At 40.1% G+C, this 13,335-nt stretch overlaps 1 protein-coding gene across 5 annotated transcripts in view; it reads right to left on the bottom strand.

The window, feature by feature from the left end:
- Window positions 1-13,335, bottom strand: part of mllt10 (MLLT10 histone lysine methyltransferase DOT1L cofactor) — a 46,720-nt gene that overhangs the window by 23,602 nt on the left and 9,783 nt on the right. For 4 of the 5 annotated variants that reach the window (XM_042399290.1, XM_042399291.1, XM_042399292.1 and 1 more), the window contains exons 3-7: window positions 13,192-13,246; window positions 10,434-10,543; window positions 10,225-10,328; window positions 9,696-9,789; window positions 6,035-6,124 (exon numbers count right to left, since the gene is read on the bottom strand). In XM_042399290.1, coding sequence (XP_042255224.1) covers window positions 6,035-6,124; window positions 9,696-9,789; window positions 10,225-10,328; window positions 10,434-10,543; window positions 13,192-13,246 — 453 coding nt within the window. The remainder of the gene's footprint in view (window positions 1-6,034; window positions 6,125-9,695; window positions 9,790-10,224; window positions 10,329-10,433; window positions 10,544-13,191; window positions 13,247-13,335) is intronic. The other variant, XM_042399294.1, reaches the window with a different exon arrangement.

The raw sequence follows: 13,335 nt of genomic DNA, 5'->3' as shown, positions 1-13,335 counted from the left end.
GAAAACAGTGAACGTAGCAGTAGAAAAAAAATGAATGTGCATGTGAACGTATTGGATCATATGTGCAAGTGTTCAGGGGAAGATTATAGCCAAAGAGATAACAAAAATAAAAAGAAACAAAGGTATAAATTAGGTTATAAGAACAGAAGAGGAGTGTGTGTGTGTGTGAGTGTGTGTGTTTTTGAGTGAGAGAAAGAGGGAACATTGCATTTCAAAGGCTCAGTCTGAGATGAAAGCTTGGAGATCTACAAACACAAAGAGAGTGATGGAAGAGATAAAAATAAAAGGGACAGGAAGCAACAGGAATTCAGCACGCTGCAGTTTAGAGCAGTGTGTCTAAGTGCCTCGTGCCGAAGCGCACAAGGTCTCATCATTTCATCCAATCATATCCTCCTTCTTGGACCATCAGAGCTCAATTTACACCCTCTCTAACACACACGCACCGCCACCACCCTCCTCTCGCACCCCTGAGGTGGCGACTGGGTGCCGGCGCATTTACACCTCACATGAACGCCGCACACCCCGACACCTCTCCGCACGTGCGTGTGGGCAGACAGGTGCACGTACGCTCACACAGACTTTTACACAGACGCTTGCATGCACGCAGTCCTACACACACGCACGCACGCGCGCGAGCTCCAAGATAGGCAGTGAAAATATGCAGCGATCCTGAGAGACAACATGCGACTCAACATGCTTGTGATGCTCAGTGTCATGACAACTCCGAAACACCAGAAACCGCCCCTCCCCCTCCCTCGGGGTCTCGTTGAGAAATGATTGCGTGGAGGCTGGTGACAGTTTAGCCAGACTTCCTCTATGAGTGGCAGTTAACAGACATCCCCAGCCAAATCAGGAGATAGCAGCTCCACTGTAACCTGTCTGCAAGCTGGCTTCCGCTAAATGCTAACGCTCTGGGGTTAGAGGACGTATGTTGAGTTCTGCTCGTGTGTATTATTGGGTGTAACTTTAAACTAGAGCAGCGAGTAGCCATTTTCATTATCTAATGATGACTTAAAATACAGTTTCTCCCTTTGTTTACCTTTAAGTCGCCTTAATAAATGTTAAAATATTATTTTTCCACACCGTTTATCAGCTGGCTCCAGCCCTACATTGAAACTATGTAAACATTAAAACCCAAGACCTCATGTTTTTAATGACTCCACCCTTCCATTAAATAGAAATATTGTAGATGTCTTGTGCATTACTTTATACAAATGTCTGCTAAATTTAGATGATGTAATTAGTATCTTTGGAAACTTTTGAACAATGTTAAGCTGCAAAGCATCAGTTTGTGATGACAGACCTTCCGGCGGGCCGCTGTGTTTTATTATTTTGAGTAATCAAGTCATTGTTTAGACTATAAAATGTAAGAAAACAGTGAAAAATGGCCAAAAGTTGAAGTGGTGTCTTCAAATTGTTTGTTTTGTCTAAATCAACAGTCTAATTTTAGTGGCACAAACAGAGAAAAGCTGTAAATCCTCACATTTCAGAAGCTGGAACCAGCAACTGTTTTCCAATTTTGCTCATAAATGACTTCAAAATGTATTTTCCTGTTGACCAACTGATTAACAAATTGTTTCAACACTGCTTTTAACGACAGCGCCTACCTCAGCTAATGGCTACAGAAAACAGATAACTCGAGACAAAGACAAGATAGAGAGGGGGATTTTACAAAGCGAGCGATTAACTAACTTAGACGGCACCTCGACAAAAAAATAAAAATGATACTGGAGAGTGGGAGAGAGGGGGAGTGAGAGACAGACAGAGAGGTAAATTCTTTGGGATTCCCTTGTTGTTTTTCATTAACATTCCAGAGGTAGGTGTTGATGGACAGAGGCTGAGCTGAGAGGGTCGGATAACACACACACACACACACACACACACACACACACACACTCTGAAGGACCCAAAGCACTGGGCGTGGGAAACATAACACACACACAATGTACCCCTGACACACCCTTATCAATCAGGTCAATTGATTATACAGGCAGAGACAAAGACTTTTAGCGTGTCCTCTCTCTTCTTTCTGTGCCGCTGACCTAAATTAGCAGCACGATCATTTGACATGTCCAAGTGGTCTTTGAGACTGTGAGGTAAATATGAGTGGTGGCAGAGGATGAGGTCCACGTCTATTTATCAACAAAGCCCCGAACAATGAGCGATACAACAGTGGGCTGAAATCCTCTCCGTCTATGTCGAATACAGATGATGAGGCCCATTACAAGAGAAACACGATTCCTTTACACAGGCCCCCAAACATGCGCCTGGCCATTTTTCCAGTGCTTGAAACGCACAGGCATCTTGATTACTGCGTTTGATCTCTAAAACTTAAAAATGTTTTAATAAAACATAAGTTAATGTAAGGATTTTTCAGTATCAATTAATCTGCCAATTTTGTCAATAAAATTGCTGAAAATAGTGGATAAATAAAACAAAACATTTAACTTATAAAACAGAGATAAGCAGCAAATACTCACATTCAAGAGGCTGAAACCAGAGAATGTTTCAACATTTTTGATTGATGAATGATTTAATTCATAGATTATCAGGTAGTTGAATAATTCTGTTGTTTCAGACTACATTAAATCATCACGATCACCTTTTGATTTGCATAATGTGTATAAGCTTGTTGTACGTTTCCTTGCTGTAACTTTAATAGACAAGAAATTAATATTCAGAGAAACTAATAAAAAGCCTCAAATGTAGCCAACAGAGTCAACTGATCAATTTGACAAAAATCAGGGCTGCAACTAATGATGATTTTCATTGTCAATTAATCTGAAAATTATTTCTGAATTAACTGTTGTGTCCATGAAATGTCAGGAAATAATGAAAAATGGCCATTATAACGTCTCTCAGCCCAAGTTGACGTCTTCAAATGTCTTTTTAGTCCAAATGGTTTAATACCCAAAGATATTCACTTTACTATCATATTTGACAGAGAACAGCATCAAATTCTCATATTTGAGAAGCTGATATTTGGTATTTTTGCTTAAAAAAAAAGACAATTATTGGATTATCAAAACAGATGCTAACTGATATTCTAATCGATTAATCTACTAATCATTGCAGCTCAAATAAAAATACATGTACCTATGATGGAAGGACAATATATTGCCTGTTAACTTGATAGAGAATGTATTAATACGTTGTATAATTCAACACAATGGCCTCGGGAGGAAGAGGAGAGGGTGAAGAAACAGAGAGGAGAGGGAGGGAAGACGGGGAGAGGAACAGGAAGTAAGGGGGAAAATAATCCGCCCTGGCCTGGCAGGAATTCCCCTGTGCAGTTTCCTGCAGGATTTCTGACCAGCCATTGTATGTATGGATGCGTGTGTGTGTGTGTATGTATATGTGTTTCCTGCGGGCTTTTTCTAAGCGGACGGTGTGGGGGATCTTTTAGCCCCTGCTGTAGTTTGACTGCAGGGTCTGACATGAGGTGGGTATACATCTGAGCCTCCAAACCACATAACAAATGCATGTGCGGACACACACACGCGCGCACGCACACACACACACACACATCTGTGCCTACTGATCTCTGACCCTGGAATGTGGATGAAGAGTGTGTGTGTGTGTGTGTGTGAGGGGGGTACTTCAACTAATGCAAATTAGGCAGTATTAACAAAAGCCAGGGCAGTTGGTCTGAATAGTATGTGGACAAATACACACACACACAACCATCCTGAAGCTGGCACCATCAGACGCAATGACCAAGTAGACTGATAAAATGTCCTACAACATGCTAAATGCTCAATTTGGATTCCACTAATTACTTTGTGAATGAAAACAATGAAAAATCTATTGTATTCTTTCATGCTTCTATCACCCTGCAAAAGAAAACAATTAACGACCTAAAACTGCAAAAAAAAAAAAAAAAAAAGAAAAAAAAAAGTGGGAAAAGGGAATTCAAAGCATCAAAAGGCTTTTTGGCACAGCATCATTAACAAAATCTCTACTGAGCCGTCTGCATAAACAGAGGTTTAAAAATAAACACAACATCTCATTAGAATATGAGCACCTCATTCAGTGGAAGTGGAGCAATTACTTGTTACGCCACTTAGCTGACACAAACAAACTTGATAAAAGGAGCTGACTTCCTCTGATTTCATAATGGTGGAGCTGACTTCAGAGACACTTTCAAAATGCATCCATTCAACCTTCCTTCCTCTTTCTTAAAAGCTAACAAAATGTCATGATATACCCCCCCCCCCCCCAAATCATTTAGCATTTACATTTTTTTAATATTCATAATGATTAGAAACAGAGAATCATTCGGCAGATGTGAGCGATGTGTATCAGCAATATGCAGCCCAGTCGAATTCCCATCTTTGATTTATTTTATCTGCCATCTGCACTCTATGTTAGTTCTTATACTGATGTGTTGTAAACAGATTTTACTCAAAACTTGTGCTAGTAAGGCATATGTTGAAAACATGTGGCCAATATACTTGCAGTGTTGATTTTTTTTAAAATTAAAAAAATGATAGTACGCACTTTACTTCTTCACCTACTAGCCAATTGCAAGGAACTACGACTATATTTGCTTCTTTAAAGCAATTATATCCTTTCTACATTGAACTGGCTTTACCAATGCACTTATTTACTAAAGCACTGTGCAGCTGCATTATATAGAATATGTAACTAATGGCTTCGGACAGGGAATTTTAGGTGACTCTTATCATAAGAATTATTTATTCTTGTCAGATAGTGAATCTATTATGATTCACATTCACTGAACAACAATAGAAAGTTCTTTGTTAAAGCAGAGGAAAATGTCCCTTGGCTATAATATTTTCACACACAGTTTCACACAAAAGTACTGCCCCACATGTCTGAGTATGTTACGTTCTTGTTCTAGCTTGTTTTATCTAAATGAGCGTCCTTTGTTTGCTGTAATGCACTTTGTGACAATCCTGTTTGTTATTATAAGTGCTTTTTAGGGGTTGGATGCATTTTCAAAGCGCTGTCCAAAGAGGACACATTGTTGGGAAGTTTGGTGGAGAGAATCAATGACAGTGAAGAGAAAACTACACACTCTCTAGAACAGCTCGACTGTAAAGGGACAGTTGTGTGTTTAATTTAGTACATTACATCCAGCTATGTTGTGTTGAACATCTGTGCCCGAACCCAAAGAGGTTGTAGATGCAGTATCAACCATCGGAAATGTTCATGACTAACGTTAACACACGGCTTTTTGAGAATCGTAGGTTTAACTCAACTGCAGACTACGGGGAAAATTCAGTTTGCTCTCTGTCCTCTGTTCTGACAAAGAAAAAGTGGAACAGATGACTTGACACCTCCTGTAAATTCTGATTTTACGCAGCCTGTGATTACATGTTCTGCAAACAGGCGCGACTGATTAACTCACACTAATGTAGCATTCATTAAGGCTGATATCACTGGTGGGTGTAGGTGGGCTGCAGTCATATTAGCAGCTAAAAACCAATCCAAATGCCGCTGGGTCTATAAAAACACAATTTCAGCACTTACTTGGACATCACATTTAAAGACTTTTGTGCTTGTTACGGAAAAGAAAATATTGATGGTTTGCATGTAGGACGTTTTTTATACTACCAACTTTGACAAGATATTAAGGTCATATTGTATAATTTAAAAACTGCTCCTCATTTTAATGAAAATAAATATTTCACAGCCATCCATCCATTTCAAAAGCTTATTTTATTTTTTTGTAATAAACTGACTGATGACCCACATGGACGTTTGCAGGGGTTTTGGTTGCAGCCCTAAAAAAATAGCTGGCTACTTAGTTGTGAATAGTCTTATATATTAATCAATTTGCATTGGCTTGTTAATTTAAAGTAAAACGTATCTTCTGGGACCTGACTTATCTCCATAAATTCTTATTATGAAGGCATTATAAGAGCCATTAAAAATGATTATTGGTTTAACTGTGTATTTGACTGTCCCTCCATAGTGTGAGCGTGTAACAGTGAGGGCGTATGTTTCTGGTGGAGTCACAGTCGTGGGTGGGAGGCATAGAGAGCGTAAGATCTGAGGGCTGTCTTACCTTGTTGTCCTTGTCTGGGGGTCTATCCATACACTGAGAGGAAGAGTCACTTAAGCTTTGAGACCTACTACCACGGCCCCTGCTCCTTCGCTAAAAGGTAAAGAGGAACTCCAAGTTACTGGATGAAGTCCACAGAAAAGAGGCTAAAATTAGACCCAAAAAGAACTCACTATAAAAAATAAAAAAAATTTTAAAAAAAATCAAACAAACTTAATAAACTAAAATAAGCTGACTGAACTCAAGGACAACTCAAAATTCAAAAACAGTCAAAAGACATTGTCATGAGCATTGGTTACAAAAATGGTGATTATAGGAGTAAACTTTGAGGTCTGTAAAAAAGTACAAAAATGTGTGGTGGTTCAAACTATTATAGATCAAAAGTAACCATTAGGTGAATTCAAGTGTGGATAAATAATCAATAATCTACACAAAAGTAAAACTAGAACACCCACAACAACAAGTCGTGTTTTATTGTTGTCTTAAAACTGTTTTATCAAAACTAAGATCTACAGAGGCATCCTGGGACAGTTTTGAGGGGCCTTCGCGATCGATCTCGGTCTGAGCCAGCTTGCTCTTGTTCATAGTGTCTGTTGCCATGGTGATAAACAACTTCATCCTCAAATTACAGCCAGATTACCTCCAGGCATAGATCAAGGCCTGTTTATCCAGCCTGTATTCAAAAGTACCGATATATCACCAGAGGCTGTTTCTTTTGGCGTTTTATGTAAAACTGACTCCTTGAGGCAACATGGTGAACCAGGGGATAAATACTCCTCGTCCCGTCTTTTGGCCTCACTTAGCGCTAACATGACAATCTCTTCCTTTAAAAAAAAAACAAAACAAAATTCTAAATTTGAGTTTCCATGCCAACATACTGTACCTTAAGACAATATAGAGTTTATAATTATTATTCATACTAACGTTCACAAAAACGTCTTTGTAAAAACTTGATTATTATTCCAATTTAACAAAAAAAATACATATTTTTTTATTATGATTAAAATTGTACCACTCTGTACCACTTAATATAGCTTTAATATAGCCTCAAAATATGGGTTCCTTATCTATGAAACTATTTTTCTGGGATAGATTTTGAGATTTTGTACACTTTAAATGAATCTAATTTTACTTTTAACTGTGCTGTAAACCTATTTTGCTGCTAAGTACCAGTTGTTCTGGAAAACCAGTTAGAGACAGAAAGTTATGCAACAAGTTTTGCTAATCACTGTCACAGAAGATGCCCCAAAGCAGACATGGCCGTGTGCCAGAAACACTGATTGGAAAAGCAAAGCCGATGATTCTACGGGTGCATTTACACTATACTCACAAATAGAGGAAAAATTATTCATACGTATTATAGATGAAATCTCTAACCAAAGAGAAATTTCACTGTAGTCCAGACTACACAACGACAATCTAAGTTTGAAAATTAGATTTGGCTACTGACTGAGTCCAGTCAAATACCATTACATGGCGTAAACATCCATCAAGTGGTGTTTGTATGAAACCCACTCTGCTAACAACATTGCTTTCTTCATATCATTGATTCCCTCTCGTACATTCCTGTCATCCATACAATCCCAGCTTAATGACATTATACCCCAGCATCCAAAGCCATTCATACACGATCAATATGACAGCATGAGTCTTTCCATCAGCGTTTGTTAACATTGCAAAATGTCATCGGTGTGTGCGTTGACACCATAAAGCCTGCCCCTGTCTTTCCATCCTACCACTGTTCCAGAAATCATAATACTTCAGTCACGTTCCTGTTTTTCATATTTGCGTCCCTCCCCCAACCGATGCTGTGTGTGTACACGCGTTCATGTGTTAAAGGTTGTTAACTAGAGGTGGAACAAAATCTGGAGCACAACAGGAGGTCTCTTCAGTGAATGTGTGAAAACATATCTCCTCTGTATATCCAGTGGTTGCGCCGTGTGTTAATGTGTCTACCTTTCTCGTTCCTGTCTTATCTGATTGATTTCTGCTTGAAAATGGCGAGTAATCCACCTTTCAGGTTTGCTTTATCGGGGATCAAAGCAAGAAAAGATTTGTGAGTCTGAAAAGTTGTCCAGGAGGAAATGTGTACAATGTATTGAATTAAGTGTTTTATGACTTTAAAACTGCTTTATGCCTGAGAACTTTAAACCCTGCTTTATGCTAATTGCACAGTCAGAGCATGTTGTGTAATTGCTGTGATCATGGATGAGAAAACAGTAATCTGTCATTTAGGAGTGAATGCTTTCTGTATATCACAAAAAATCTTACTAAGAGAAAAAGAGATTGATTTTCTCTCTTTTTTTAAGTTAATGTTTATATTTTCCAAAATCATAATCATTGCTCTACTTTATTTCTCTATTACATCTTGAAAAAGGGTCGAAAAAGCTCTTCATACAACATCTGACTGTTATTGAAACCATGTGTTCAGTTTAAGCAAAGCAGCATAAAAGCCACTCCTACACCTGTTAACCAAACGTTAAAGGTTAACTGACAGGTCAGTTGGAAACTTAAGAAACAAATCACTGAAGTTGTATTTTTCAAAGAATTTGAAATACATAAATAATGATTAGCCCTGTTTGACCTTGCAGTGAAAACCAGACTCAAAGGACCTCATCCAACACCTGCAAACCCAACCCGCTGTGCCCAGTCTGGGCTTAGGACCAATACATGAGGGAGAAAAGGGGAAGATGGGCCACTGTCGGAGAGATTAAAGGGATCAGGGGGGAAGGAAGAATAAGAGGGGTAGATGGAGGGTAAACTACAGGTGGAAGAGAGTCAAGAAGTGCAGTGATGAATGGATTGGTCCAGTGAAAGAGGAAGCAGATGGGAGAGAAAGATAGATGGAAGCAGAGAGGGCAAGGGCCAAACAGAGAGAGGAAGTTGACTGACAGAGGGATAGGGCTGAGTAGGAAAGAGAATACGAAAAAGGAGGAATGGTTGGGGGAAAAGATGGAGAGAAGGATGAGAGGAGGGAGAGAGAGAGAGGAAAGATATTGTGGGGAAGAATAGGGATGAAGGGAGGTAGAGAGAGGAAAGAGAAGAAGTGAAATGGTGAGTTATCTCTCAGTGGCAGAAAGTCTTTCAACAAGATACAAAGTGTTTCTCACTGTGTTACAGGTAAACCAATATGTGTGTGACATGTCTAGATAGTCCCCGCGTGTAGTTAAGGGAACAGAAAACACATAAACCCTTGTCCAGTTTGTTAACAGACACGCCTCCTTCATGCATACATAATCACATCCAACAAACACCGTAGCTACTATGAGCCCTCGATGCACACGCAACGGTCTGCGTGACTTCCACTAAACAAAACTGAGATCAGCGCTCAGTTCAACAGACAGTGACAGACAGTGTGCACATGAGTCCAATACCGGCTAGTGAGAGAGATGCGTCATGTGCCGGGAACAAAATATCAATGTATATGTTCACGGTAATTACAAAAACACAAGCTCTCTCCTCCATAAACTAGCCGAGTCAATGATTAATCACTTTAAAACAAATCAAAACACAAACAAAATCAAATTTGTTCAGAAAAAGGTTAAAGCTATCAATTTTTTGCTTTTCAGTTAAGATTAATTACTGTCTAGTGATGTTGTAGTTTTGAACGTCAAAAGGAAAGCTATCTGTAGGATATAAACACACAATATAAAGGGACACTTACCAATTTGCTGTGGTGGTATTTGCAATATCCACAGTACTTGACGTTGTCTGCATCTGATCCTTGTTCTTCACATAACAGCCCTGCAAACTGGGCACTGTGGTAGAGAGTGGTGGACAGAAAATTAAAGGGATGTGAAAAACAGAAAAGAGAGAACATTTATTGTACCACTATAAGTATCATGGTACCGACAAGTGCTGAACATTAGTTTTCCCTCTCTAGACCAGGCTGTGCTATTATTACAGTTTTTTAAACCTCAACTATTCAAAACTACTGCAAGACAAGTATTCACAGAAAACTAATGTTCACATAATATACTGGCAGTATTAATGAATGAAAAAAGTTATCTTACAACTGTAAGTTACTAAACTACTGCTAGACATGAGAATCTTCAGGTACTTCAGTGGTTTTGCTGTTGCAATTCTCAACAGTTTATCAAATCTACAAGTTTTTACTCGAGTATGAATGAACAACTGAAGAAACTATCTCTTTCTCTGTCCGGTGAGGTGAACGTGAGGTGAAAAGGTCTCACCATGTGACATGGAAGGCCTGCCTGCAGCCATGTTTGTTGCAGGTCATACATGCTCCAGTGGCTGCTTTACTCTCTCTGCCTTGGTCCTCACAGATATAACATGTCTACACACACAAACACAGGAAAACACATTTTGATTAACAAACATACAATACAATGTGTATGTCATTTTATAGTGTGTCTAAAGGTGTAGATTTGGAGTTTGTTACCTTGTTATAGCGCTCGTGTGGCACAGACTGAAGTACTATGGGCTCCATAGTTGAGACATTAGCGAACTCTACTTCAGGTATGTAAAGGGCACAAACCACGTGGGCCCAGCCTGCAACGTCACACAGAGTACAACCATCAGTCTTTGTACGCAAAACGGACGTCGCCCACATATATGACAGCAGAAGGTAGTTTGTAGCAACATTTCACAGTTTACATAAAAGACCTGTGATCCATCAGCTAACGTCTTGAACAGCAACACACACGTGCAGAATTGAGGTTTCTGATCTTTGATTTGCTGGTTGCGAATGTTACTGTGATTGATATTTGAGGCAGGACTGATTACCGGAAGAGCAAAACACTGACAGTTGTGACTCTAAAAAAAATATAAAGTCTCCACACTAACTCCATATAGGTGTACTACAACTAATTTTGTTGCGCCTCCATGTTTGGTCTGGTTTATCTGTGTTGCCTTCAAACTCTAGTGTGGACCAAACGACCAAACCTAGACAGCTGATCGTAGCACCCACTTCACACATCATATTGCACTAGATACATTTTATCTGCAGAGTGTTATTTATAGCAGATCAAGTCCAGTACGGTTTTGATGTCACATCCAGATATTTCCTACTGAGCTTCATGAGCCATTTGTGACCATTAGTGAAGATAAAATAAAGCCTATAGACTCAATGAAGTGCAGCACAGGTCCATGTCAGTCAATGAGACATTGCAACATTTGCTTTGTTGATAGTTAGTCATTGTGAACCCAAATTGGACCAGAACTAAAAAGCAATAACACACCATTTTATTGGTCCAAACCAAGAGACCCAAACACAACCTAATCTTGACCCATCATTAATATGCTAAATTGCAGTTTTTATTACATTCGCATCAAAAAAATGAGAGCAACTTATCCTAAATATTTAATTTGTAAATTGGTAGTTAATCTATCTAAGTAGCCGTTTATTAAGGCTTTTAACACACACACAGCTGCCTGTCAGTGAAGACAAACTGGGGGCGGTAGAATGACAGCGGGCCATGGTGTAGTGGCAGCAGAATTGACGAGGAGCTGAGGAGGAGCTGAAGGAGGTGAACGGGAGGTCAAATGGAGGTGGGAGTCTCTTGCCACGCTGGAGGTGTCTGTTTTTCCCCATAGCGGAAACAAAAACAGGCTTAAACTTACAGTTGAACCCCTGACCTGCCTTTGACCTGGTGAACGGGACATGGGGAGGAGGGCAGAGGGCGGGACAGAGAGAAGGCAGCGGGTGTGAAATGGGGGCATGTTGTTGTTTTGAAGTCCCTCCAAGAATCTGGAAGAGGCCTATAAAACAGGACTATAAAAGTGGCGCAGCTTTCCTCCTCGAACTGAGCATTCACGCTTTTACCCCCCGAAAACTCAACAAAGCAGCCCTTTACAAACTTCCCTTGCTCTGCGAGTCCAGTGTGTTAAGACAATGAACTTAGATTTTGTTTATAAAATGTGTGCTGTGTTACAATTTCAAATAAACAGCGAGAGAGACACAAAGGCTGTCAGTTCTTGATAATGGTTTTATGAGCTTCTGTGGTCAACCACGTTAAAACCGTGACACCAACACCAGGTAAAAAAAACACCTTTAGTTCACGTGGTCCTAAGTGTTGCAGGTAATAAACCCCATGTACAGTCAGTATAATGATGAATATGTTTAAGAATGAGAAAATCCAACTCTAATTTAAAACTTTCATACCGCTGCCACATATTTAACATTTCTCAGCATTTACTTGTGTGCAGTGACCCTGTTGCTGGTGTTCCAACATACTTGTTCCCATCAAAAGCCCTTAAATATATGGATGTAATGGATGATTACTGAAACCTTTCAGTGTGCTTTGTATGTCATCATCTTTTAACTAATGACAGCACTGATATTTACTGGGTATTTACAGCTAAAGAGGAATTATTTGTTACCATGACTGGACAGAGAGCTTCATTTTTGTCTCTCTGAGGCTTTTCTTTCCTCTGTGACTGCTACATGTTGAAATGTTGGATCAAATACTTATTTAAGACCGATCCCTTTGCTCTGCTTTATTACTGTTCCACCTGAAATAACAGCAGTTACCACACAGATCAACAAGTGAAGAGGAACTGACAAGAGCAAAGAAACCAAAGTGCAGGGGAAAGAGATGGTGAGAGAAAAACGGGAGGAAAAAGAGGAGAGAGAGAGAGGGAGAGAGAGGGAGAGAGGGGTCATGGGAAGGGTAAAATAAAAGAGAAAGTAGTAAAACGGTGTGTGTTAGTGTTGTCATGATGCTTCCCTGCAGGCCTGGACACAATCCCACAGCTGTGCCTCTCTCTCTGACTGACTCAACACACACACACACACACACACACACACACACACACACACACACACACACACACACACACACACACACACACACACACACACACACACACACACACACACACACACACACACAGAATATTTACAGTCTCCACCAAGCTGACCTTCCAATGAACCCAGAGAGGAGACTCCTCACAGGCCATGCACTATACCCATCCTGGCCCGCCCCCTCATAAACATACACACACACACTCACACACACTCATAAAACATGGACTGGCAAGGACGGTACAGAGAGGCAGCACACACAACAAACAGCAACATAACTCTCCCAGCACGCTCACACCCCTTAAACTTGCCGGTGACATGACAAAATACACAAGAGGCTAACCACAGATGTGGGTGTGTGTGTATGTGTGTGCACAGCTGAGAGGGATTCTACCTCCGTTGTCTGTCCTCTTGAGGGCTCCATCTTTGTGGGGGCACAGCTCACATCTCTGTGGGTAAAGAGCAAACACCTGGTCAGGAACAACAGGTCAACCTGATCTACTTGGGGATGAGGTCAACACCAAAGTATGACAAATAT

This window comes from Thunnus maccoyii, chromosome 21 (genome assembly GCF_910596095.1).
Source record: "Thunnus maccoyii chromosome 21, fThuMac1.1, whole genome shotgun sequence".
Taxonomy (NCBI): Eukaryota; Metazoa; Chordata; class Actinopteri; order Scombriformes; family Scombridae; genus Thunnus; species Thunnus maccoyii.
Note: the sequence above shows the minus strand (reverse complement) of the source record. Positions and strands in the feature narration are given on the sequence as shown.